This window comes from Triturus cristatus, chromosome 10, assembly GCF_964204655.1.
Source record: "Triturus cristatus chromosome 10, aTriCri1.1, whole genome shotgun sequence".
NCBI classification, from domain to species: Eukaryota; Metazoa; Chordata; class Amphibia; order Caudata; family Salamandridae; genus Triturus; species Triturus cristatus.
Genome location: NC_140593.1, coordinates 1,137,540,906 through 1,137,567,549, shown reverse-complemented (window position 1 = coordinate 1,137,567,549; position 26,644 = coordinate 1,137,540,906). Strand labels below are relative to the sequence as shown.

At 44.4% G+C, this 26,644-nt stretch overlaps 1 protein-coding gene across 1 annotated transcript in view; it reads right to left on the bottom strand.

Annotated features, from left to right (window-relative positions):
* Nucleotides 1-3,337: 3,337 nt before the first annotated feature.
* The window catches only part of LCMT1 (leucine carboxyl methyltransferase 1), a 188,533-nt gene continuing 165,226 nt past the window's right edge, over nt 3,338-26,644 (bottom strand). Inside the window, exons 10-11 of the mRNA XM_085629455.1 lie at nt 17,313-17,410; nt 3,338-3,594 (exon numbers count right to left, since the gene is read on the bottom strand). Coding sequence (XP_085485581.1) covers nt 3,572-3,594; nt 17,313-17,410 — 121 coding nt within the window. The 3' untranslated portion in view covers nt 3,338-3,571. The remainder of the gene's footprint in view (nt 3,595-17,312; nt 17,411-26,644) is intronic.

The following is a 26,644-nucleotide window of genomic DNA, read 5'->3' as shown; positions in this document are numbered from 1 at the left end:
ACATATGGCCCCCTGATCAACAGCAGCACTGGGCTGATGTTCACTCGATTCAGCACAAACACTAAACAGATGTTAAACATACAGGCAAGCCTTTGTTTAAAGGTTAACTGAAGTAAAAAAAAAAAAGAGAAAAGAAGTGACTAGGTTGTCCTGCACCACGCATCTTTAGGAACACCTTTAATTTCAAAGTAATTTAGCAAAAAAAGTGCACCCCAATCACCGCCCTACTGGCATTAAAGCAGACCTCGGTCACATAACAGACCAAAATTTGTGGCCCTTGGGAAACTGTTCGCGAGTACCCATGCTTGAGAACAAGACCTCAACAGATTGCATGCCGGGCCACCATGAGCTTTAGGGACCGCTCCCTCAAAGCTTTCAGATTCATGGCAAGCCAATCAGAGCACAACTTCGGGTCATGGTTGTGTTCCACACACCACAGGCAGACAGGGTGCAGGTACATCACCGCCATTGGCCGATGACAGGCACCGCAGGGCTTGAATCCTGTTTTCCTAGATGACATACGCCTATCAAACCAGCGGCCGTATTACATAATGCACCATATTTTCCTTGTTTGCGCAAGGCGCACCTTTCAAAAGGAGCGCCCTGTGCAAACAAGGAGAATGCGCCATATTAGATTGAATGCGCTGCTCCCAGGGTGGCTGCGAACTCGCACTACCCTGGGTGCAGCGCATTCAAGGGAAATATAGAGAGGCTTTAAAGCAGCAGCTCCATGTTTGACTGTGCAGGTGGTAACCCGCCTGCACTTCTAAGAGGGGTGAGAGATTCCCTTTCAGGCAGGTGCAGTGAGTGACTGCCCTAGGCCTTTACCCCCTCCATAGAGCTACCATCAGGGGCGCATTGACAGTGTGCCACCTTTTTGTGGTGCACTGTCAGTGTGCCTCTTGATGGCTTCTTTACCTTTGCACCCATGCCTTTAATACAGTGTGGGCGCAGAGGCAAAGAGATTCCCTCATTTGTATGAGTCCACACCCCATGCACATGAGGAAATGCCCTCTGATGATAGTGATGGCGCTATATGCACCAGCGCTTTTTGTATTAAGGAATGGGCCACACAAGGGTCTGTGGCCCCTTCTGTAATACCAAAGTGCCTTGGGGTGTGCAAAGCAGGTGCAAACGCCAATTGCACCCCCCCCCCCCCGACCCGGGGCCCCTGGAGAAAAATCTCAAAAACTCTTGACGAAACATGGAAAAAAATCCGGTCAAAAAGTGACTGAGGGGTAACTCTTCTCCGAATCAGCTCTGGCTGGCTCAGAAAGGAAAGAACTGACGTCAGCACACCTAGGGACGTCGGCGTTGATACATGCTGAGCTGATCGATGCCACCTACAGGTGCCCAGGGGTAATGCTCATGAAAAATCTTCCGGATCCAATTTGACGCCTAGGGACATTAAAAAATAAGGAATCTGCAGCTAGAAGTGTCTATCAGATATTAAATCTCAGTGGCACCATAGAATAAAAGGAATTTGTAATCATCTTTCAACATACTTCTCCTCTACTGATATTTTTTATCTAGTTTATAACCGTTAGAATCATCTTCAATGCCCCTGAAATTCAAGTGAAATAACCAAACCCATTAAAAACTCTTCTTTATAAAAAGAAAGTCAGATTGTGGTGCAGCATGGAACTACGACTCTTGCCTCACCATAGAGAAGGCTACTAGCCCCTTAGTACCCATAATGCCTTACACCGGCAAAGCCCTCTTGGAAAATGTGACAACATCTTTTTACGGCCTGGCCTGTTCTACCATACTGAAAGTTGTAATTATCCCCGAGGAAGAATTTACAAATAAACTGGAAACTGACAAGGAAAGCAAAGGTTTCAAAACTGATAACAAAGAGATGGTCTTCCTTCTTCAAAACACAATGATTAAATAAGGATTAAATAAAGATTTATTTTGGATTAACTTTCTGTCAGTCACCCTGAGGTAATAACCCAAATTTATTTAGAAATCTGATAAAAGTTGAAGCCATTAGACCTTCTGGTGGTTCCCTGCATCCAGCACCCTTTACGTGGAGGTAGCTCGAAGCAATGCAGAACACTACCTTGGGCTATGCATTTATCTCATGTTAGGGTCGAGCTCCCTCATACAAACCCTTTGCAGTCACAGTTCTTTGCATCGTTTTCTCATGTGATGTTCAATGTATTCATCACTGTTTAGATTAGGCTGCCCTGCTACAATCCATTCTTTCCGATAGAAGCCTTTATATATCCGCTGCCACAGATGATCTATTTCCCACATCGATCCCGTGTGATGGAGCTGCTGCAGACATCTCCCTCCGCGGCCAGGAAATGTTGTACACACCGGTCTCTCACTCATGTGTTGGAGGTGATCCCAGGAATCTACACCTCTATCGGCTCCTCAGCTGGAGGCTCTCTCATTAACCCATACCTATGCTGGGGCTGCTCGCTGCAGCCAACCTTGGCTAGGACTGATGAGACATGCTCGAGGCATCTGATTGGAGTGGTTTCATTGATACATTCTCACAGACGGGAGCTCCTTTGTGCATCCATATCTCTGGGCAGGAGCCGCTCAGGTATTTATCCCTCTGGATAGAAGATGTTTCATGCAACATCTCTTTTGATACAATTCCTCAGATACGATCTTTTGACCTCTTCCACACTGGTCATGGGGCTGTCCCATAAATTCAACCTGTCTGCCAGCAAATTCCTTCAAGCACTTCCTTGCTGGGTGTTTTTCCGTACACCGAGTGCTACTGCTAGGAGTTTCCTTGCTCCATACACTTGGATTGGGGCGAAACGTAGATGGATTCAGATCCACACATGCATCCTCTTGACTAGCCAAACATAAGGCTTATTTCCCTCATTTAAATCCAAGGTTGTGGTATTCCACATACCCACTTACTCTACTAGAGTATTCCAAAAGTTCCCTAGCTCTGCTGGATTGTGTTCTTTGCAGTGACTTCTTCTGATGTGAATGTTACTGGCATCCACCTTCCTGTTTTTATTGTTGTCTGGATAAGGGGGCTTTGCCATGCAGACAAGACTTCCGCCACGGGTCGCTGAGTGCATTAACTTCTTGGGGGGGGTGGGTCTTTTGTGACAGTTACCATTCCTAAAGAAATCATTGCACATACGTCTACGTCTCAGACACTTACTTGCTCTTAAATAGGCTGGATTCTGTGATACCAGTTTCCACACTGGATGAGGCATACTGGAATTATGGCAGGAAGTGGGACAGTCAATGAGAGACTGAGAAGTACCAAGGAAGACTCCGGAGGCAAATCCTGGGTTCGAGATCACAGCTTTACAGAAAGGTCTATTTCCGAAAAAGATTCACTCTGTGGGCCATGCAAATCTCAAAGTCTATCAGAATTTATTAAACACATACAAACCATAGACCGCGCGGGAGGAGCGGAAAACACAGTTCCCTTCAAACATTGCACATGTAATGAGGGAGTGATGATTAGCCTTTTGGGGATCAAGGATGGACAGCACATGCACATAGTCCAAAAAATGTCCTTCGAAAACGGGAATCCTTGTTCAGGCAGTAGCCGTATTCTAGGCACTTTGCTTCATACCTTCTGGAAGGCCTAAAACGTAATGTTTGCCAACCCTGCAGAGAAAAGAGTAAACAATTACTACAAACTCAAAACTTCATTATGTGTTATGTAAGAAGTGAAGCAACAAGGATGTGGTACCACACATTGCAAGAATTACATCATAAACCAGGAGGACTGAACAATCATTGGGTTTACACCTCAAAGTTTGTTTACTTTACATTCCTAGGGACAGACATACATTTTCCTTTCTGCAAAAGGAAGAGCTGTATCCTTCAACTGGGCTACTCTGCCTGTATGATAAGGAGCATTAAAGAAACTGTTTCTACACAACCACAATCTCCTTTAACTGCAGAACTTAATTTCAGTCGGTGGTGGCCACTGGCACCCATGAATGGGAATCAATACTTAACTTTCCGCAAGAGGGTAAAATACAGAAAACGGAAAGGAGGAGGAAGAGAAAGACAGAAAAACCACCACAAAGAGAGAAAGTAGGGTCCGGCAACAGCAAGATAAATGGGCAGGGAGTATCTGGTAAGACGCAGGAGGCAGATTCAAGATCACGCAGCCAGCCTTGCGATTGGGTGCACAGACATTGAATTCTAACAGAAACAGGTTTCTGAGCAGAGCCCTGGGCACTAGCACTCATACTTCTACAAGTTAAGCACTGTTAAGCTGGAATCACGAGAATTTGTTGGGTGATTCGAGACACACTTTGAACTTACTCAGGAATCGGGGGTAGTTTCCCTTATCCCACTGGTATTCTTCGAGACTAGCAAGACAAAAAATATTGTGCTACAAAAACATCATTGCTCAAGTACTGATTGCCAACGCCTCTTGAGGAGAGGACATGGCCTTATGGCTAGGGAGGTCAACCTCGAATCTGGCGAACCCGGTTCGAGTCTCAGCTATGATGCTGAACATCCTGTGATTCTGGGCAAATCACTTAATCTCCCGGTGCCTAAAAAAATGTATGTGTCTATGTGTCCTCATGTAATGCAACTGGTGCTATGTAAAGCGCTCTGATACCCGATACCTTCGGGTCAAGTTTGCGCTATATAAAACTCCATAAAATACAAATAAAAAATACAAAAAAGATTGCTCAAGATCATATGTAAGTGTTGATTTACTACACTTAACTTCACATCTATGTATCCTGACGATATAAATCAATATATTGACTATAATATCCTGTAGCACTATAATCTTTGGCTTGATATTCTCACAAACAACCCCCATTACTGGTAGGACTATGTCTTGGTTTCATTTCTGTTAGTTCAGGGCTCTGCTCCAGGACTAATGAGGTGGGTGTGCTTGTTAAGAGCCATTTTGTGAAGTTTAGGTGGCTGGCTCTGCTGAGGTGAACAGAAGAATTTGTTAAGAGTCTGACAGGGTCCCAAAGCACATATTCTGCGCTGGGGCAATGTGCAGCATCCATGTTCTGGACTGTAAGTATTCACATTTACTAGCAGAATGGACCTCTGAAAAACGGTTTTCCTTACTTTACTTTTATTTGTCGCAATTTATTTGCTGTGCTTTTGAGGAATTTGAAGTTGTCACATATCAGGAGTGAGTGCTGCAACTTCACATGCTATGCACACTCTTGCCACCTAGAGTTGGGCCCGGACTCTACAATTTGTTTTTCTCAAGGAAGTCTTTTATGGTTGACGCTGTGCGTGGTATCTCCTCGTCCTAGAGGTAATGAGCATGTTCAATGCTCCTTTGTTAGACTGCAATGTTTTTTTCCCTGCCATGCAGGGAGTGAGGATATAGTCTAGGTTAGCGTTTTCTGCTGAAAATGTTTGAATTTTGTGTTTACGTGACACCATCTAATACCTGCCGGGATAGAAGGGAGGGTGTATGTGAATCTGCAGCACTACACACTACGAATAGATGCTTACAGGGTAAGTAACATACTCCATTCGTAGCATGTGTTGGCTCCAGATACACATGCAATGCACAGACTGTAAAGCAGTACTTCTCTCACGGTGGCTATGGGCATCAAATTGGTGCATTTGCTTGAAATAATGTGCATAGAACTGTTTGTTCCACTAGAGACTATTGTCTGGCTTGTACATCCACACAATAGTGTTTCAGAAAAGTGTGTGGGTTTGCCCATGTGGCCGCTTTACAAATGTCTGTTAGCAGGATATATCTAAGAAGGCCATTGATGCTCCCTTTGTTGAGTGAGCCCATGTTGCAGATTTTGATGCATTTAACAATCCATCTAGCGATCCCTGCCTTTGATATGGCATTACCCTTCCTTGGGTTTGAAAAACGACAAATACGTTTTTCTAAAGGTTTAGAATATTTCCACATAGTACGAAGGCTCTTTTAACATCAAGTGTATATAGTGCCCTTTCAGCAATTGCTTCCTGGTTTTGGGAAGAAAACTGGTTGATCGATTGTGTGTGATTAAGTGAAAAGGTGAGATTACTTTAGGCAGAAACTTTGGGTTTGTGCGTAAAAGAATTGTGTTTTGAAAAACCTGGAATTAAAGTTCCTCAATAGTTAATGCTAACGCTTATTAGCGATGTAATTGCGACCAGGAAAGTCACTTTCCATGTTAGAAACTGCAACTTGGAGTTAAGCATAGGTTTAAAGGGTGTGGCATCAATCTTGTTTACACGATGTTTAGGTTCCACGATGGTACAAGTGGTCTACGTCATGGAATTACTCTTTTGAGTCCCTCCGTGAAAGCTTTTATCACTGGTATGCAAAAAGAGATCGATGTGTTCTGTTTTGTAGATATGCAGCAATTACTGCTAAATGCAGTCTGATGGAAGTATATGTTAGCTGCGATTTCTGAAGATGTAACAAATAACATACCAGTTGTTGTTCAGATGGAGCTCAAGGGTCTATATGGTGTGCAGCCCAATAGTGTACAAAGAGTTTCGATTTTGCTGCATAACACGTCCTAGGGGTTGATCTTCTAGCTTCCTTTAGAATGTCCATACATTCTGGTAGCAATTGCAAGTACCCAAACTATGACCTCAGGAGCCAGATTGCAAGGTTGAATTGCTGCGCGTTTGGGTTCCTGACTGTGCCATTGCCGTGAGTGAGATCTGGAATGTTGGGAAGCTTCTTGTGCTGTACTCGGGACAGCTCTGGTAGTGTTGTGTGCTATGGCTGTCATGCCCGTGTTGGAGCTAGGAGGATCATTTTGAGTGATGTTTGTCTGAGTTTACTGACCAGGAATGGAATGAGTGGGAGAGGAGGAAAAGCATATGCAAATATCCCTGACCAGTTCATGCACACAGAGCACTGCCTTTGGACCGTGGATGTGGGTGCCTGGATGCAAAGTTTTGGCATTTTGCGTTTTCTGCAGTGACGAAAAGATCTATTGTTGGTGTCCCCCCCGTTGGCAGTATGTGTGTAGGACTTGAGTGTGGACTTTCCTTTCATGGACTTGTTGTTGTGTTCCTGCTTAGTAGGTCCGCTAGCGAGTTGTCCACTCCTGGTATGTATTGCGCCAGGATGTGGATTTTGTGCCCGATGGCCAATTTTCATATGAGTTGTGCTAGTTGAGACAGTTGTAATGAATGGGTCACTCCCTGTTTCTGGATGTTGTACATTGCTGTCATATTGTCTGTCCGCAGTACATTCTTACCCGTTAGGTTGGGTTGAAATTATTTGTATGAATAGTAGGTCTAGAACATTGATGTGAAATGTTTGTTGATGTGTAGACCACTGATCTTCTACTGTAATGTCCTCCATGTGAGCACCCGAACCCATGAGTGATGTATATGTAGTGATGGTCACTTGCGTGACTGGGTCCATGAAAGCTCCCCTTTTTGTGTGTTCTGTGTATTCCACCATTTTAGTGCCTGATGGACCCAGGGTGAAACCAACACTAGACCCTCCAAGTTGCTCCCCGCTTGTTACTATTGAGATGCTAAACATATGTAGTCTTGCATGTGGAACTACTGCTATGCAAGACGCCATCATTTACTGGAGACTCATCACCATCCTGACTGAGAGGCAACGATTTGGCTGAAAAAGAGCCAGTTGGTTCTAGAGGTTGAGAACCCTCTGTGGATTGGGATAAGATTTTGCTGTGACCGAATGGAGTATGGCTTCAAGATAAGGTTGTATTTTTCAGCAGGAGTAAATGGGTTTTTGTAGCATTTGTTGTAACTCCCAAATTCAGTAAGAGGTTGATAGTGGTCTGGGTGTCCTGTAGACTTTTCGGTTTGCTGAAACTCTTGATCAGCCAATTGTTCAGATAAGGGAAGACATGAATGTTTTCCCTTCTCAGACTTGCTGCTACTACATCTAGACATTTAGTGAACACACATCGGGCTGTTTCACCAAATGGCAGTACCCTGAACTGATAAAGACGTCCACTTACTACAAACCGGAAGTACCAACAATGTGCAGGGTGGATCGGTATATGAAAGTGTGTGTGTCCTTCAGATCTAATGTTGTCATGAAGTTGCCTTCTTGCATTCGTGGTAACACATCCTGTAGTGTCACCATGTGAAAGTGTTCGGACAGGATGTGAAAATTGAGTGGGCGTGGGTTCAATATGGGATGAAGCGTTCTATCCTTTTTGGGTATTAGGAAGTGTAGGAAGTATACTCCCTTTCCTTGATGTTTGAATAGGACAGGTTCTATTGCCCCTTTTTGTAGTACTGCTTTTACCTCCTCTTTCAGCAGGTGTAGGTGATGAGGATTGAGGGTGTGTTTTCTTGGTGGGATATTTGGTGGTTGACTTTTCAGCTCTAGGCAATATCCCTGAGTGATGGAGTGGATAGCCCAATTTTGTGGGCGCTGACTGTTTGGTTGGCCACAGGGTCGACCAAACCAGTCATGCACACAACCCCGTTTTCTCGATGCAGGCTGCATGCAGCCTGCATTGAGAAAACGGCCTCCCCATAGACGCCTGTGCGGTCAGCGTCCCAGCCAATCACAACGCTGCCATTGCAGCATTGTGATTGGCTTAAGGGAGGAGAGGGAGGCTGCCTGCTTCTGCTTCCTGTGAGCAGAGAGAGGTGACGCGGGACCGGATGCGAAGGTAAGTTTGAATTTTTATTTTTTAAATTTAATTGGATACTTTAATCATGGAGCCTATCATTGGTAGGCACGGAACTGTGCACTCTGTCCTGGAAAGTGTCTCTACCAGGACATCTGTCTCCTCCTCTGAACTATGAGGGGGAAATTTATGATACTCTGCTACCCCCTGTATTACACTATGATACGAAGAGGTATCATCGGGTGGAGATCCCTTAGCTGGGATGGGTAAATCTCTATCCCTGTCTGGAAGAACCTCATCGTAGTCATCCCATGGGTCTCTCCTTGTCCCTGTGAATCAGAGAAATAAGTGTCATGTTCAGGGCTGTCTCCTGCCTTTTGAGTGGGCAAAGGTGACCATGTGGACAGTGATATTGGGTGACATTGTGGAATGGTGCTTGTAGCTCTATAGTCTGTTGCCACCCATTTCGACAGTGGCTGTGTAAAATCCAAGTATTGGCCTTGTCGCTTGGAAGTTTCTTTAGGACGCGGTTTCTGCATAAATTCTTGAAGATCTTCAAATATATGCCTTCTTCCTCTTGTATTATATAGGTTTATTTTTTGTATTTGCCTGTGTCTCTGGCATTGTTGTTGTTGTGGCCAGGGAAGGTGACTTTGTTTTTGGTATCGTAGGAGCCAAGGTTTTCTTCTGTGTTGAAGAGTAACCATGGTCTTTCCCCTTTGTCAGAGTTGTGGAGTGTTTCAATTCCGTGTGACTCGACACCGATTGCTTGTGCGGCTCTGAATATTTGTCCAGTGTTGGACTTGGCCCTTCCTGCAGGGTCATCCCTAAACTTTTTGCCTACCTCCTGTATTTTTTCTGACCTGTTGTTGGCTGTTTTATGACTCTGGGCACCTTACCACTGCTGATCAGTGCTAAGGTGCATATGCTCTCCCTATGGTAAAATGTTGATGTTCATTGGTTTCCCTGTTTGGCTTATTTGGTTTACTATCAGCCCCTAGTAAAGTGCACCAGGAGTGCCAGGGCTTGTAAATACAAATGCTGCTGGTGGGCTTGCAGCACTGGTTGTGCCACCCACAGAAGCGGCCTAGTAAAAATGTGTCTAAGGTCTGCAATTGCAGAACCTGCGTGCAGTCTGGTACTGTCATGCTGACTGCGCAAGTGCACCTACTTGCCAGTCCCTAAAACCTTCCCTTAACTACATATTAGTCACCCCTCTGGTAGGCCCACGAGCAGGGTGCATTGTAGGAATAAGGTAGGACATGCCCTGATGTGTGTGGCATGTCCTAATAGTGAATTACAGCCATTTTCGTTTTTCACTATTGAAAGGCTACCTGCTCTCCATAGGCCAGAATGGGCTGCTGGAAATATTACACTCTATAATCCAGCAGACTCAGAGAGCATGGTAGAAAGTCAAGTTTAGTATGCCTGAACTCAGAATAATAAAATACTTCTTTTAGCAAAGTTTATTTTAATATCCTGTGTTTGTAAATACTACTTTTAGAAAGTTAGTATTTACTTGCCTAACCATTTCAGTCCGCCTCTGCTGTGTGTGTGTGTGTGCTGCCTAGGTTCAGTGAGGGGCAGGGCTGGGGAATTCCAGGAGACAGGCTGGCTGCCAGGTGGTGGGTAGAGATTACACCAGGATGGGTGGGAGGAGTACACCTTGACTCTGAATAGGGCTGTGCTCCGCCCCCTGTGGAGCGGCTGATGTCTCTGCCCTGTGCACTGAAAGGAAAGAGCAGAGTCACCACAACAAAGTGCTCCAAAACCGGACTGAGCCAGGTACAGGCCCCCTGGCGACAAAGAACAAAAGAAACTGTGTATAAAAAAAGGAGCCCTGCTCCTAAGAAATCAGATCCTGTTTATGCCAAGAAGAACCTCTGCCCGAAGAGAAGGACCTGGGAAAGCTGCATGGATGAGTACTTTCTCTAAGCCTGAGAGACTGGCCTGTGGTGGGTGCCTTGCTGCAAGAAGGAGAGGAAAAGACTAAGAAAGACTTTGAAATCAACTTGTGCTTTGTGAACAATCTCCAAGGGCTTGCTTGTGAACTTGCCCTCTGAACTGCGCCCCAGGAACAGTGGGCGCTACCCCTCCCTGGAAGAAGGAAAGCTGCTGCGGGTGAAGTTGCCCTTCCACGCTGACTCCAGAGACCAGAGTGCAACCGGGCACCTGCCCCACACTTTGAGAACCTGTGTGACCCCTTCCGCTGAGCAACGCAACTCCTGCACGAGTGTGCCGCTGTGAGCACAGTGACGGCCTGCCTCACCTGGCCAGAACAAAGTAAGCTGCTGACCCCTCGAGCCGGAGCTCGCACCGTAAGGAGGAACTGGACGATCTGAGCCCCGAGCCTCTGTGGTCCCCAAGCCGCAGAGATCACTGCAAGGACCGACGACACGCAAGTTCGCCGCCACTGGACGACGCCTGCAGCGCTGCGCGCTGGAATCACCCCTGAGCTGCCCCTCCTTCCCCCAACCTTGCTGCGAGTCTCGAAGTCCGGAGGCGCCCCACGAAGCTTCACTGTCCGCTGCTATACGGGACTGCACCGCAACGTGGGACACCTCGCCGCCGACTGCTGAGGCCGCCCCGAACTCTCCCTGAAGGATTAAGGTACAGTGCGCCCCTGTACGACGCGTACTCCTGACCGTACGGCCCTACTGCTGAGGCCCCCCGTAAGCCTGCACACGCGGGAAGCGTGAGGCGAAGTGGGACTCGCACTAAGCTCGTACGGAGCATACCTGCGACCGTATAGCCCGTACCATTGAAATCTCCGTACGCCTGCTCACGCGGGAAGCGTGGGGCACAGGAGGGATCGCACCATCACCGTACGACGCGTACCGAAGCCGGTACGACGCGTACCAACGCCGGTACGGCACGCACAGAAGGCGCTAAGGTGCGCACTGGCCCCCAAGAAGTGAACTTTACATCTAAACTTGGCCTTCTAAGAACTGTGGCCTCCTGGAACTCTATAACCAAGTAACTGGAACCCCCTTTTGAGAGTGAAAGACTGTATTTGAAGCCTGCCTAAAGAGTCTTATATAAAGAGCTTTATTTTTACAATTACAGTCTGGAGACTCTGTGTGGTGGGTTGGTGGTTGTTGTGGGATACCATAATGCCCTCTGGAATCTTGCCTGACTGCTCGCGCCACGTTACCTAGAGGGTGAGCAGGGGTTATTTTTCACGAGTAATCCTTTGCCCTGACTTAGAGGAAAGGGTCCCTGCTTGTCGCAAGTGCATACCTGCGCCAACCAGAGACCCCCGATTCTAACATCCAGCACCAAAGCTTGACATAGATGTTTTGCTGTTACCCCTGTGTGTTCTGACGTCGATGGGTGTTTCAGCATTATTGTCGGCCTGGCGTCTGCTCCATGCCTCGCCTTAGGCCTTGTTGCTCGATTGGGGTCGAGAATGTTTTTGCCCTGTCTCAGCTCCAAAGGCTGTGGTGTACCTTGGCGTTGAGGGTGAGGTTTATGTAATGTATTTTTTAAATGGAGTCCTGAGGGTGGGAAAGAAGTTAACGATCAGTGCTTTAAGCTGTCGGACAGCTGACATTGCTAGTCTTTGACTGGGGATTGCCAGCTGATGGAGAGTTGAGTTATTCAGCTGGTGTGAAGAATGATTGTTTCTGGTGAATAGCATGGTCATTTAACTGATGTAATTGGAGGCCTGGTGTGTGTCATGTGTGTGTTGTGTGTGTGTGTTGTGTGTTGTGTGTTGTGTGTGTGTGTGTGTGTGTGTGTGTGTGTGTTTGTGTGTGTGTGCGCTTAGATGGCGTGTATGTGATCAATTTTCCTGTGGAAGAGCACATCCTGCAGAAATTTGAGGATTTCCTATGCTCATCAATCTCCTTCCATATCAGACTCAATCTTTAATCCTAGACTAGCATTCCTATTATCCTGGATTAGCAGGCCTATATCTAGATAGTGAAAAGCAAAAATGCTAGTATCTGGAACAGAAAGAACAGGCCTGGTTTAGAGTCTGGCCTCTGTCGCAAATTAGTCGGAGTACCCTGTCCCCTCGCCTCATTTAGTGTCAGGTGGACCGTAATTATTCAGTCGAGGGAGCCCCTGTTACCTCTGTCAATGCAATATGTCCTCCCATGGCCAGACAGAGTAGGGCCTTTGGCGAAGAGCTTTGCATCATACGCCCTATTTGGTCACTGTCACACGGTAGTTGTAGGTGTCTTTTTCTTCAGATTCATTGGCTATCCAAGGTAGCAGGTTGCGATACAGAGGTTATTTCTACTCGAATGAATTTAGCCGGGGATGGTGTAGAGCCCAATCCACTATCAGGCCCTGCTACTGCTATGTCCTCTCCTTCCTACAATAAAATCCCCGAACTCTGGCAAGAGGAAGACAGGCAGCTGTTCAGACGAGAGAAGCCTAGGTGGGTGGATCGTCTGAAGGATGGTTGACTTAGGTCAACCAGTTCAAGAGTCACATAGAACATTTCTACCTAATAGTGTATTCAGCCACTTTTTCCCAAGACTTGTGGAGAGCATACAAGGCAAACATGCTAAATAGAATGAACTCGCCTTCAGATACAAAAACTCACAGATTGGTTGCCATTCAGAGGAGATCCCTATCTCAGTATCCATTAAACAGAGGTAAATGTAAATGTATGTGTCTTGTAAAGCGCACTGCTGCCCTGAGGCGTCGTGGCGCTGTAGACCGCTGGGGAACCCGTCCTGGCTAGCCCTGTGAGATGGTCCCTCCTGGGTATCTCCAAGGTGAAACCAGGCATCCCCGGCGAATGTGGGGGGCCGTTGTGGAGATGAGGCAAGCTAATGCCCAGAGTTTCCGAGTGTGTTCCTGGTTAGAGTAGGTACCGAGGCGAGAATTATCGAGTCCGTTTTGACCCTGGTCCACGACCCTGCCGCGTCGGGAATTGAACCCTGGTCCCTGGCCGATTCTCTGCTTGCGGATCTGCCGCCTCTAACCAGTGAGCCACACCTCTCCACAGTCATCCTCTGAAGGTTTTCTGCTGGGGGCCATTTCATACTCCGCTGCAGCACCTCCCTGATACCAATCAAGTACTGTCTCTTTGTGTCCTTTCCTTCTGGAGTTTTCATTAACATAATTCTCTGGAGTGGGATGCTCCTATAGGCCGTTCTTACCGTCTTCATCTATTGTTGCTGGTACTGTCAGGACCCAACTCTGTTGTATGCTTCACCCACTGTCCCCTATGCAATGCCACATTCAGGCTTACTCCCCTTGGCATCTCCTTCAAGAGGTGCCTGCCCAGTGACAAAGACTATCTTCTTCCTCTGGGCTCTCTTATTCTGGGTCCACAAGCACTTAGAACAATGCCTCTGCCTCAGACTACATATTCTACGAAAGGTTTGATAGCAATTTGGAGGACCACTGCGAGTAGGTCACTCTCCGAATGCTGAGTTCCCACCTAGGGCCCCATGTCCCCATTCCTATTCTTATTTCCTTTATCCTACGTTTGAGGAGAGAAATCTATGGAGGATTTGTGCTTTCGCCCAGAATATTTCATGAGCTCTGTTTCCTGTTGATGCCCAAATTGATGCTCCTGTGTATATTTAGAGATTGGAGCCTTCCTGCAGCCTGCACCTAGAGGGACCCTGGGTTCCCTTACTCTTAGTAACTTTTGTCTGCTTCACCAATGAAACTTTTTACTAGAGAGTACCTCTTCATTTCCTTAACCTCTGGTCAATCTTGAGCCTCATTGGAGTTTCCATTTCTGTAATCCCAGTTCTGCTAGGGTTGGTGTCTGTAACTGAACTACGATGCAAAGTTGGGCATCATCTACTTTTGCAATCCTCCATTTGGAGTGTTTTAGACGAGTGCCTTAATTGATTAGGACTAGTGTCTCTCATTTTCCACAGGACAGGGGTCTACAATGATTCTTTAGACCTTAGACACAGGAGGTTATTCTACTGGTTGTTGTCGTTAAAAGTGACTGGAGGTCTCAAAGTCTCCCTTTTCTGTTGTGGTTGTCGATGATCGGAAATTAGCTAATATTGTAAGCTGTTTGAGTAGTTTTTGCTCCACTTTCATCTATGCCATCTTCCAGGTTTGCATCTTTTTAGGGGGGACTGTTAGGAGAACCTTTCGACATTGCTTCCTTTTTAATGGGCTGCACTGAGAGGGAAATATACCAAACTCTAACTTGCAAATTCATCAGGTGAATGGAGAGTCTTTGCTGATAGCTGTCATAGTCAGGTCCTGAGTTTACTTAGAAAACTATGCTCTCAGTCTACTAGAAGGTACAAAGTCTTCAGTGGTAAAGAATCCTTCATTACACAGTTATTAAAGAATGATTACATTTCAAGCTTTGTTTGGGTCTAGCTCAGATCCGTATTAGATCATGTGTACCTGCATTGCAAAGGATTCTCTGTTGTTCTCACCACATCTTCTAATAGAAAGACTACTAGTGTGCATCCTGTTTGGTCTTCTGATTATGGCTTCTATTTTTTCATTTCCTCTTCTGAACATGGAAGTCTAGTGTTGATTCAAATAAAAAATGACTGCAGATTCCTAGCTTTTCATTATGTACTTAAATTATCTGTTTTCATGATGATTGTGCAGGATTCAACCCTCATGAGGGACCTATAAGTTATTATTTATTTGTTTCTTTGGCCACCAACATCCCTCATTTGATGAATCTTTACATGACCTGAATTTTTTTCTGTTTTTTCTGGAAGTGTCTTGCCACCGATTGCAGGTTCCATCTCATCTGCTTATTTCTACCATTGCCAACCTGATTCCTTTAGAATAGGTCCCCTTATGCGATGGACGGCTATGATACATGTTCTCCCCTTTCTGTACTAAGAGGGCATGGTGACAGGGGTATTGTGCAGTGTCGATGATGGTACCCTCTTTTGTGCTCTCTGCCCAGGGGCACCAAACATTTCTGCTTATAAATATTAGCAAGGACTCCATCTACTTCCACACGAAGAGTAGTAGTCTCATCTGTCACAAGGATCCTGGATAAATGAGATAGGACTTTCATCCTCACCAGAGTGGTAAGGCACAAAGAGGGTCCAAGTGGCTAGGAGACTAGAAACCCCGTTAAAACCTCCCAATCAGCATTAGACCCAGGAGGCCTGGGGTGGTGTATGCTAAAAATACCCTCACTATATACACATGGATGGTCGGCGCAAGAACAGCAAGATGCTTTGAAATGGGCACGGAGCGCAACAAAAATAGGCAAATGTCAATAACTAGCACTTCCATCATGCGGAGCGAACGTGTCTTTGGCAAAACCCAGTGATAGACCTTGCAGGACTTCTTGGGCAAGCTCCAATGTTCTAATGAGCGAGTAGGATAGACTGGGCCAAATGACTTCGAATTCAACCCCCTCGGGGAAAGGAGCAGTAGAAAGACCAAGGTTTACAATGAAGGCCCGTGTGAGGCACCATGGGCCCACTGTATCTTATTGTTGAGCTCCAGGCACAAAAAAGGTGTACAGTAAAACCCTGAATAAACATCTGGTACTCATAACCTGATAAATTCTTAAAATTGAGGCAACAAATCCCAAAAAAGGTTCGCAGAGAAATAAGTGCACGAGCTGAGCAGAATAATCTCTGCATGTGACCACAGAGTGTGCTTAGGATTCTGGAAGCTACCAGCCTTTTATGTCCTGTCCAGAGATTGGGGTTCTTTGTGTACGATAAAATAATGTCTGTGCTGCTATGGCAACTCACGAGACTGGAGGACAGCGAGTACTGGTATACTAATAACTATTTTCTGCATAAATTATGCATTTTCCTAGGTGCTGTTCCAAATTATTTTGCAATTATATTCCATACATTTAAATGCATTTTGGTATACGCCGCTATATCGCATGTACTACACTGCATGACAATAGTATCACATCGACCTAACCACTACATCGCAAGGTAAGCATAGGTGAAAGTATGAATCATAATTATATGTTTGCCACGACAAAGTAGTGGTAGATTATGTAGTGGATATTATAAGCCAATATTAACAACTTTGATACAGTATCACACAACCTTGCATTTTTCCAACTGTTCTTCAAAACATTTGTTTTCCTTATTACCGCCCATAAATGTATCTACTAAAAGTAAAAATTGTGTTCCAGGCTACAGTTTGCAACATCATAAAATAATCCTGGATTTCTTTGCAGTACACCACGCATGCGCAGAACACTTGCAGCTAACCTCAAATACTAGACTCAAACAAGAGAAACAAGTCTCACTTTCTCACTTAAGAACTCCTTCCCTGATGAGTGATAAACAATCTAGTACAATGCTGCTTGTGCTCTGAGTCAATATTTACACCCATTTATTACTTTTGTAGTGAATAATGGGGAACATCAGATATTAAAAAGGTTTCTGCAACAGATTTTGCTCATGGTTTTACCCATAACGCACAGTTTTGTAATAGCAATTTCCTCTAAGTAGATCCTAAATGAAACTAACCCTGGAATAAATAGGAACTGATCACTTATTTATGTGCATCTTGTAATGAGTGCAAAGTGACAACCTGGAACACAAAGCATTTGCGCCCAATTTTTCAGTTTGTGCCCAATTCGGGATGAGACCCATATTCTTTCATGTTCAATGTCTTTCCCTTATCAGGTTCTCTTTTTACATGTTGCAATGCCCCCTCTTACTGCTGTGTAATAACTTCCCCCTATTTTGATACAAAAACATCTTTGTAAAAGGCACATCTTTGTCACTCTTGCTCGTAACCATGCCCTATGCAGGAACAAGGTCTGAATTACTGTTTCTTCTAGAAGAAGCTTGTTTGATAAGACATGTTAGTGAAAGTGAAAGTCTGCAGGGGTAAGGAATACTTCCTTACCCAGTTGTTGCTTGTCTTTAGTTGCCCAGCAGATGCAGTAGTGAAGCAGCAACTGTTCCAACAGCTCCTTCTCATCCAGGAACTCAAGCTTCTCGATTCTGGTGGAAGAGAAGAGACGCGGTCAATGTATGGATCCACCAGAAGGCAGAGAGACAAAGGCAGCGAGAGTCCAGGGACATTCCATGCGCAGCACCCCAAGAGAAACAATCTACTTCAGTAGACCCTGTGTTTATAAGTTAAATCAATCTTTACCACAACACAATAATAATATAAGCTAATGGTTCTACTATCTAGATGATTACTACAAACTAGAGGATCTTCAAATATTTTTTTCTTTTAACTTACGCAATGTCCTATGGAAAACTTTGTAAAGGCTCACAAGCGTTACACTTAGACATATCTATGCAATGGTTCTACATAAGATATTCTTCACAGAAAATAGTAAAATTGTTGTTACTTTAATTTGAAACCGGTTTACGAGATACGTGGTAATACAACACTCACAGGGGTATTCTCCTTAAAATTTTGCAAGGTAAAATTCTGAGAAATGTGAATGGGGAAAAACAGGTGAAATGAAGCATAACATGCTGAAATTGGTATGAAAACACTGATTTCTGTTGTTATTCCCATAACTGGGGAAAACGCGAAAGACGCATTAATACAATGTAAAAGAAAACTTAATATTAGTGGAGTCTGAAAGAGTTTACTGACAAAAAATGTACATTCTGTTGATCAAAGAATAAACTTACTGGTGGGCCGCGAGACTCAAATTTATGCTCTACTACACACTTGTCTCTAGTATTGTTCACATAAGATTCACACAACAAGCAGGCGCTTAGCTGAGTTCATAGGAACTATGGGAAATGGTCTGCAAGAGTTCAAAGAAATGTAAACAGTTTTCGCCTGAGCAAGTTTCTCTCATCTTGTCATCTCGAATGTCAATACATAGCGCACTCCAACATCAAAGAGCCTAGAACATCCTGTGGGCAGTGTTAGCATGAGCAAGAAAACATGGCTGAAGCAAACTATAGATAGGCTTAGAGAGAAGAAATGTTAAACATATTTCTCAATTATATCCAAAAATTACACACACTGCCGTAGTTGACCGCAGGTTTACTGGATGGCATCTCCTGTGGCACTCATCATGAGGTTGTGATGTTCTGCTGCAGAATTCCACTTTGCACTGAAAACTTCTAAGAAAAGAACTCTGCATGAATTCTTCAGCTTGGCCGAGTTCAATTCCAGTTACAATTATTTCACTATGCAGGGAAAGTTTTCGTGCAATACGGAGAAAAACTTGCCCCGGTTGAAGGCATACGTAGACTGGAAAACGTTGCAAACTTTGAGAAGCTTTGCAGAGTGCTAAACTCAAGATCTTGACAAAACCTTGCAGCTGAAAAAAAGCTGCTCACCATCATAAGGCCCCTGTTCGGAGTCAGAAGTCATCAGGTGTCTCTCCAACAGGTAGACACATACAAACGGCTATCTGTCTTTCTCTCTCGCTGGAAACCGGATGTGCTTAGTTTTCCATTTATATTCTGGTATAAAAGTCGTACGTAAAACGGAGGTGGCCTCTCAACCCGGCTTTATTATCTGGTATGTATGTAACCCGGTCCAGAAATGTTTTTATTGAGAACTTAAGAAAAATCCACTCCAAATTTAAGATTAATGCGGTTCATCGGAAGACAATGAAGTTGACGGGGCGAGCAACCTTATATAAAACAATTCTCCTGTCCAAATGTTGACCTCCGAACTTGCTGTTCAGGAGAAGTTATTCGTCTGATAGACACGGTTCTACATATTTTGCCTTGGGATGGTTTAGACCTAGGAGTTCTCTGAGAACGTAAGCGTCTGACTGGCCTATAGGGCAATCAGGCAGTGTCTGACATGCCAGCATGTAGGTCCTTTATTGCCTTTTTTTGGGCCTGTTTTCTGCTCTGGTTGGCCAATGTTTTCCTATTCTCTTCCCTAATATTGCCACAAACATTGTGTGCAGCAAACGCAAATCCATGCAGTTCCACATACCTTGCAAAACACCGATACACTGTGCCTTTACAAATTAAAAAAAGCCCGATTTACAAATGTGGGGCACTTTTTTAGCTATTTGATTCATTAATGGAGCCACTATTATTTTGTTGCCCGGGTGTGGTATCTAGGTTATTTAGAATGTGGGGTTTGGGATTCGCGATTCCAGCTGGAATGTGGGGAGCGGCAGTTGTATGTAGGCTTCCTTTGCACTTATTTAAACCTTTTACTAAAAGATGTATTCTTTGAACATTTGTGTTGCATTTCTCTACTGGTGGAGGAATTCTTAGCGCCCACATATTTTTTGAAAACTCCTAGTCAACCCATCATAACCTGAGATGACTGGAAGGATGGTTTTGAGGCGTATGGTCAAGAAGTAGCTGGCAACATATTTACGGCATCCAGGAAAACTTGGTGCCCAAGGGAGAAGCATTTTAAAACATTTTCCAACTCTTACAGATGAAGAGGAGGAGGACAAAATGGACAAATATGACAAGGCAATGTTTCAACTGAATTTTAATTTTGGAAAGAAGACCGTGGTGGGTGAGAGATTCAAGGTTCTTCAAAGGGGCCGATTTCCGGATGAATCTGTGGAAAGTTATGTGGCTGGTCGAAAGTAACTGGCAGCCATGTGCAGCAACACAGATTTCCTGGAAGAGATGCTCCAAGACTAATTGGTATTGAAGGTTAATGATAAAAAAGTGCAAGGAAAATTACTGAACACTGAAGGTTTAACACAGCAAATGGCGGTGGATATTATGAAGGAAGCCGAGACCACTGATGAGGGGTTGAAGGAGTTAGCCTTAAGGGTGAGGATCGAAGTGGTACAAAAGGAACAAGAAAAGCTTAAAAGAGAGGATGCTAGTGATGGACCTATGATAATTAGGGATAGAAGTACTGTAACTTGCTATAATGTGGTTTAAAGAGACATTTGTCAACTGATGATTGCTGTCTTGCTGTAGGGCAGATAGATTTACAGGAAATGGTAAGTCAAGGGGCATTTTGCCAGAGTCTGCCAGGGAAGTTTAAGGGGTGTCAGAAAAACGAAAGGTGCAAGAAATGCCATTGAAGATTGTAGTGATAAAAATATTTATCAAGATGTAAAATTGCAAGTACAACAATTGTGAAGTTTCGAGGAAGATAATCCTTTTTTAACTAAAAATTGATGGTGAACGAGTGAGAGGGATGGCAGATTCTGGAACCCGGTATACACTCATTGGTGAAGAGTATTTGAACAACTTCCCCAGTCATGACCTTAATCCAATTGATGTGAAGTTGGTAGCTTATGAAAATAAGCTGGTTGATTAGGTAGGTTTTTTATCAAGACTCAGTAAGAATTTCAAGAAATGGTGGTTCCCTCTAAGGTTTATTTTGCTAAAGGTGGGTCTTGTTTATTAGGGTGACCACAACAAAGATATTTGCTCATACGTCTTGATCCCAATCATTCTGGGCAGGTTTTGGGTGCACAGGCCACGATATTTGAGTTGGGGGCCATATCATTGAAGAGGAGTACCCTTTGGTTTTCTGGAATGAATTGGGTGTTAAAGGTTTTCATGCACAAAATTGTTCTCAAAGAATGAGTTGTTCTTAAGGCTCACAAGCCTCGTAATGTTCCCCTCATAATGAAAGAATGTTTGTGTCAAGAGTTGCAAAGATTGCGTGAAGAAGGACGAATGGAGGAGACTGAGGTGTCCGAAAGGGTATCTCCGGTGGTGATAGCCAAGAACAGTAATGGGGATTTACGCCTCTCTGTGGGTTTGCGAGATTTGAACGCTGCCTTTTAAGTGGATAGACATCCACTGCCCAATATCAGGGAGATGTTGACTATTCTTAAAGGAGCTAAGGTGTTTTCAACTTTGGATCTCTCCTCAGCTTACCACCAGATTGTATAACACCCAGAGTCTCGTCCTTTTACAATTTGTCGCTACGGACAGTGAATACAAGTATAAGCAGATACCGTTTGGGTTGGCGTCCACGTCTAATGTATTTCAAAGGGCGATGCACCATTTGTTTAAGGACATTTCCCAAGTTGCATATTTTTACGATGATATCCAGGTGTTTGGTGCGGATGTTGAGGAGCATGATCGGGTTTTGAGGAGGGTATTGGAAATTTTGCATAGAGGAGACGTGGCTAGTCTCCGATGATTCTGTGTGAGGTCTTCTATGGTTCATGAACCTTACAATGTGCATAAGATTGACAGGATGTTGAGAACAGGTCTTATGACAAGCTGATGTTCATCAATGAGGCTGAAAGCGTAACTGTCTAATGCCTATATTTGGCTGCTTTCACATGGTCATGTGCTGATGTTCTATAAAAATGAATACATAAAAAAATGGTACATGTAGAATAACAGGCCCTGACAAAAGCAACTATTTTAGTTTTTGTGCATTGATTTGTTTTGTTAAGCTTCTGCAAGACAGAGAACAGGCACCACGTCAGCATCAGTAGTGCCAAGCTTCATTCACACACTAAATAGAAGAGGCATCACATGAGCAAACTCATAACCTAAGCAAGCTTGTTACATATATAGAAGGCCTACATTTAGTCTGGCATGCTAAATCAGATGTACCATTGTGGCGCAATATTTATGCAACATCGTCCAGAATCAGCAGAGTTATACCTGATAAGCTGGCTACAATAAACTAGATGCAATGAAGTTTATTGCGAGTTTTCAGTTTTTAAGTGTGGAGTAGGGACCACACATATTTTCAGGTAGTAACAGCAGTGCCTAATTTGAGCTGGTGGTTTCCCGTGCTCAGCATCATTACTTACCTGTCAACACCGGCACTTATAACAGTCTGCCACACGGTGCAGCTGTTTGTCTAATTTAGAGATGAATACACCAACAGATGTTTATTAATTCAATTTACATTAAAAGTAACTAATGCCTGCCACCCAAGCCATTCTTATAATTTTGGGGGCCTGGAATAGTCTGAATTGTCACACTTGTAGCGGTGTGATAGTTAGTAGTTGTGTTGTTAGTGTCATTGGCATTGATGGCAGGGGAAATGAGTGGTGCAAGCTTCAATGGTCTCTTGAAGAGGGCCCTGGCACTCAGTTTTTTTATTCACAAATCAAGCACTGAGTAACGGCCACTGTTCTTCCGTATACTGTAATATAATAAACAGGAGAAGCAACAGGTGTAATGTGCAGTAATCCAATGATCACACATGTAATACTTTTTACTGTGCTCTGTAAATGAGGGCCATGGAAGCAGCACATATGCGTTGCGCAACAGAATGGCCAGACCCGCCCTCAGCATAAAACAGGCACTAAGTAGCAGCAGTGCCTTTCCTCAGACACAAACTGCACAGCGTGGCGCAGTATCAGTGCACAATGTGTTCAGACACACAGACCAGGTGCAGTACAGGCTGCAGGGCACAGGGGAAGAAAAGCAAACAGCAGGAAAGGCTTTGTTTGGTGCATGAACGGCTAAGCAAGGCCTCCTCTGAATTGTTGTTTTCTGATCTGGAATCCACCTCTGACGTCTTCCAAAAATTATAAAACATCCAGACCAATAGAGAGAGGTTACAGACAATAGTTAACCACCATAAAAACTAGTTCTTTAAACCATGACTTGTACATAGGTCACCTTAATGTAGGAGAAATATACAAATGGAAGGCCAGAAACTAGGTCACAGTATATCATGGTGCAACGATCAGGCTAGCCGAACTCCCATAATTTAAGGGCCACCCCCTCCCACATGTGCTGGATGGCATGGAGGGTTTCTGGAATGAACTAACTCTTACTCCGAAGTAATATTTCCATTGCTTACAGGTATGCATTTATGGTGAATTACCAGCAACATCTGTCAGACGTCTTGTCAGGTCCTTTTCGGGGGGTGGAGGTGCATGGCACGCAGGGGATAGTGGGCCACATTCCTGGGAACAGGGGTCATTTGCTTCTGATGTTCAGGGGTCCATCCTACTATGGCTCTGCAAACTGGACCAAGTACAACCCCTTCAGCACTTGACTCTCAGTGGTAGTGGTACCGCTGGCGAGCAGTCACAGGCTTCTCAGGGAGGTTAGTGTGGGAGTGCAAGTGGCTCAATATTCAACAAACACCTAACAGCATAATAACTGTCCAGATCAATACTCATCTTTGTAAAAAGAAAAATACTATAATGCACAGTAAAACTTAATACTATAAACTTCACAAAATTATCAGCTACTCAGATTCTCTGGAGCCGAGTTATGTCCCTTCAGGGCAGCTGCCCTTTTGCCACCTTCTACATTCCATTAATCACAGGTGTAGTGCTCTCCCCAACTTTGGTTTGGTAGGTATTTACAACACTAGTGGCCAGATGTGCAAAGGTGTTTTGAGGTGCCAAATGGCCCGATTTCCAGAATTGGACAGTTTGAGACTGCAAAACAGCATTTTTTCGGTACAAAAGGCAAAATGTGGTTTGGTAACTTGTTAAAGAAACACAATTTGCATTTGCAATTCGGCATCGGGAAGGGGTGCGTTTAGGGTGTTTCTTCCATATACAGAATCGCAGTACTATGTATTAATGTTTTGCCTCTGAATTCCGGTCGGAAAACATTAATACTTTACCACCAATTCTTAAATGGCGGTAACCCATTTGCAAATGGGACCCCTTCCCCTTTGAGAATAATAAAATATATCATTTTTACGAGCAGGCAACGGACCAACGGACCACTGCCTACTCTTCAAAAACTTAAGTTAAGTTTCATTTTCTTTTTTAAAAACATCCCACTTCTCTTTAAGCCAAATGGACTGTATTAAAAAAATAATGATTGCTTTCATAAAAAGCAATCGGTACAAACTTGGTGGACTGCTGACCCCCGCAGACCACAATCTCTGTGATGGAAGCGATTCCTAATGGGTTGCAAATTGTGGCCTACCTCAGTAATATTCATGAGGTAGGTCGATTTGCGAGTTGCAACCTACCAGGACTGGCTATTTGGGAATTAAAAAACTGATACATTAGGAATACCGTTTCAGTGATAATTGCAATTAGGAAATCCGTATTCCTAATGTTTGTACATCTGGCCCTAGGTCTCTCATTGTTTCTCTCATCAGTATTCAGGACTCACAATAGGCTTCCCTTCTGCCTCCTGCTCCTCAGTCATGGCATCCCAGTGGCCAGAAAAAGAGCTGGCTGCAGATGCAGCTGTGTCGCTCCTCGGCACAGATGCGGGCCACAGCAGTGTCTGGAAAAAGAAGGCAGCTATCTCCAGGAAATGGCCCTTTTCCCAGTACTATGTGGTCAGTAAATGGGTACAAATGCAGTGTTGGGGCCACCTCCTGGACTGGGGTGAGTAAGGTGAGTCAGCAGCTTGATCCTCCCTGGTTGATACGCCGATGCAGTCCACTTCTGTAAGCAGGTCGGGGGAATGCAGCTGAGTTGATACAAGGCACAGCAACAGCACTGGTTAAGATCCGATCAGCCCAACATCTGGTGAGCACCTCGACAGACGCAAACTCATTGAGGGAAACCCAAGCAAGTGACTTGAGGCAGAAGGATTATGCTACTTACCCAGTAAGCATCGGTTCTTGGCATGTAAAGCTGTAGATTCACATGCTTTGCATGCTCCTGCCATCTAGTGTTGGGTCCAGATGTTTGCAAGTTGTTTTTCTTCAAAGTAGTCTTTCCTAGCCACGAGGTAAGGTGACTCCTCCTTTCGGTGATAGTGCGCATGGGCATGGACTCCATTGTTAGATTGTTGTCCCGCAAGAGGGTGAGAAGGGAGTAAGTAAGTGTAGTACAGAGATGTCCGTGTGTAAGTAATGTAACAATGTAAAACTGCAACAGCTACAGGTGCCCGGGGAGAGCGCATGTGACTCTACAGCTCTACATGCCAAGAACAGATGTTTCTGGGTAAGTAGCATAATCCGTTTGAGGCATGTGTGCTGTAGATACACATGCTGGGCATAGACTATATAGCAGTATTCTCCCAAAGCAGTGGCTAACCAGCAGATGCTGCAGCTGTTTGAAAAAGTGTTTTTAGTACTGCTTGCCCTACATTGGCTTGGTGACGTGCTAACACATCCACACAATAATGTTTGGTAAAAGTGTGTGGTGTGGACTATATTGCTGCCTTAAAAATGTCAGCTATAAGGATGTTACCTAGAAAGGCCATAGACACTTCTATTTTACGAGTGGAATGTGCTCTAGGAGGTATAGATAAAGTTTGCTTAGTTTTAGTGTAACCGGTTAGAATGCACTTAACAATCCATCTTGCAATACTAGATTTAGAAATGAGATTGCCTTTGTGAGGTGTAGCAAATGCAACAAACAACTGTTTTGATTTGCGAAAATCCTGTGCCCTTTCAATGCAGTACAATAGCGCTCTTCTGACATCAGGAGCATGAAGAGCTCGTTCTGCTACGGAATCAGGCTGAGGAAAGACCACAGGCAACTCAACTGATTGTTTGATATGGAACGCAGAAACCACTTTGGGAAGGAACTTGGGGTTGGCGTGAAGACATACCCTTTCTCTATGAAGTTGAAAGAAGGGTTCTTCTGAGGTTAAAGCCTGAAGCTCACCAACTCTCCTCAATGAAGTGATTGCAATGAGGAATGCCACTTTCCATGAAAGAAACTATAGTTGTGTAATGGCTCAAAAGGTTGACCCATGAGCCGTGTAAGCACAATGTTCAGATTTCAAATCAGTGCTTGAGGTACTCTGGGTGGTAATATTCTCTTAAGGCCTTCCTTAAAGGCTTTAATTACTGGAACCTTGAATAAGGATAGATGTTGTCGGTTTTGCAAATTTGCAGCAACTGCTGCAAGATGCAAACAAATGGAAGTGTAGGCTAAACCAGCACGCTGTAAATGCAGAAGGTTACAAATGATATTTTGAGTAGCTGCATCTAGTGGATCAATTTTGTTATTAGTACAATATATAACAAATATTTTCTTTCTTGCTTCCTTAAGAATGGACATACAGTCTGGTGGCAAGTTAAGGTATCCAAATTCTATGACTTCAGGAGCCAAATTGATAGATTGAGCTCCTTGGGATTTGGATGTCTGCCTTCTCCATGGTTCTGCGTGAGAAGAGTGGAATTGAGATGTAGCTTTTGATGTGAAACTACTGACAGTTCTAGAAGTGTCGTGAACCACGGCTGACAAGCCCAAGTGGGAGCTACTAGAATCAGTGTGAGGGATATTTGCCTGAGCCTCGAACCAGAAATGGAAGGACAGGGAGAAGCGGAAAAGCATGGGACAATATCCCTGACCAATTTATCCATAGGGCATTGCCTCTGGATAGGGGGTGTGGGAACCTGGAGGCGAAGTTTGGGCATTTTGAGTTGTCCACTGTGGCAAACTGATCTATTTG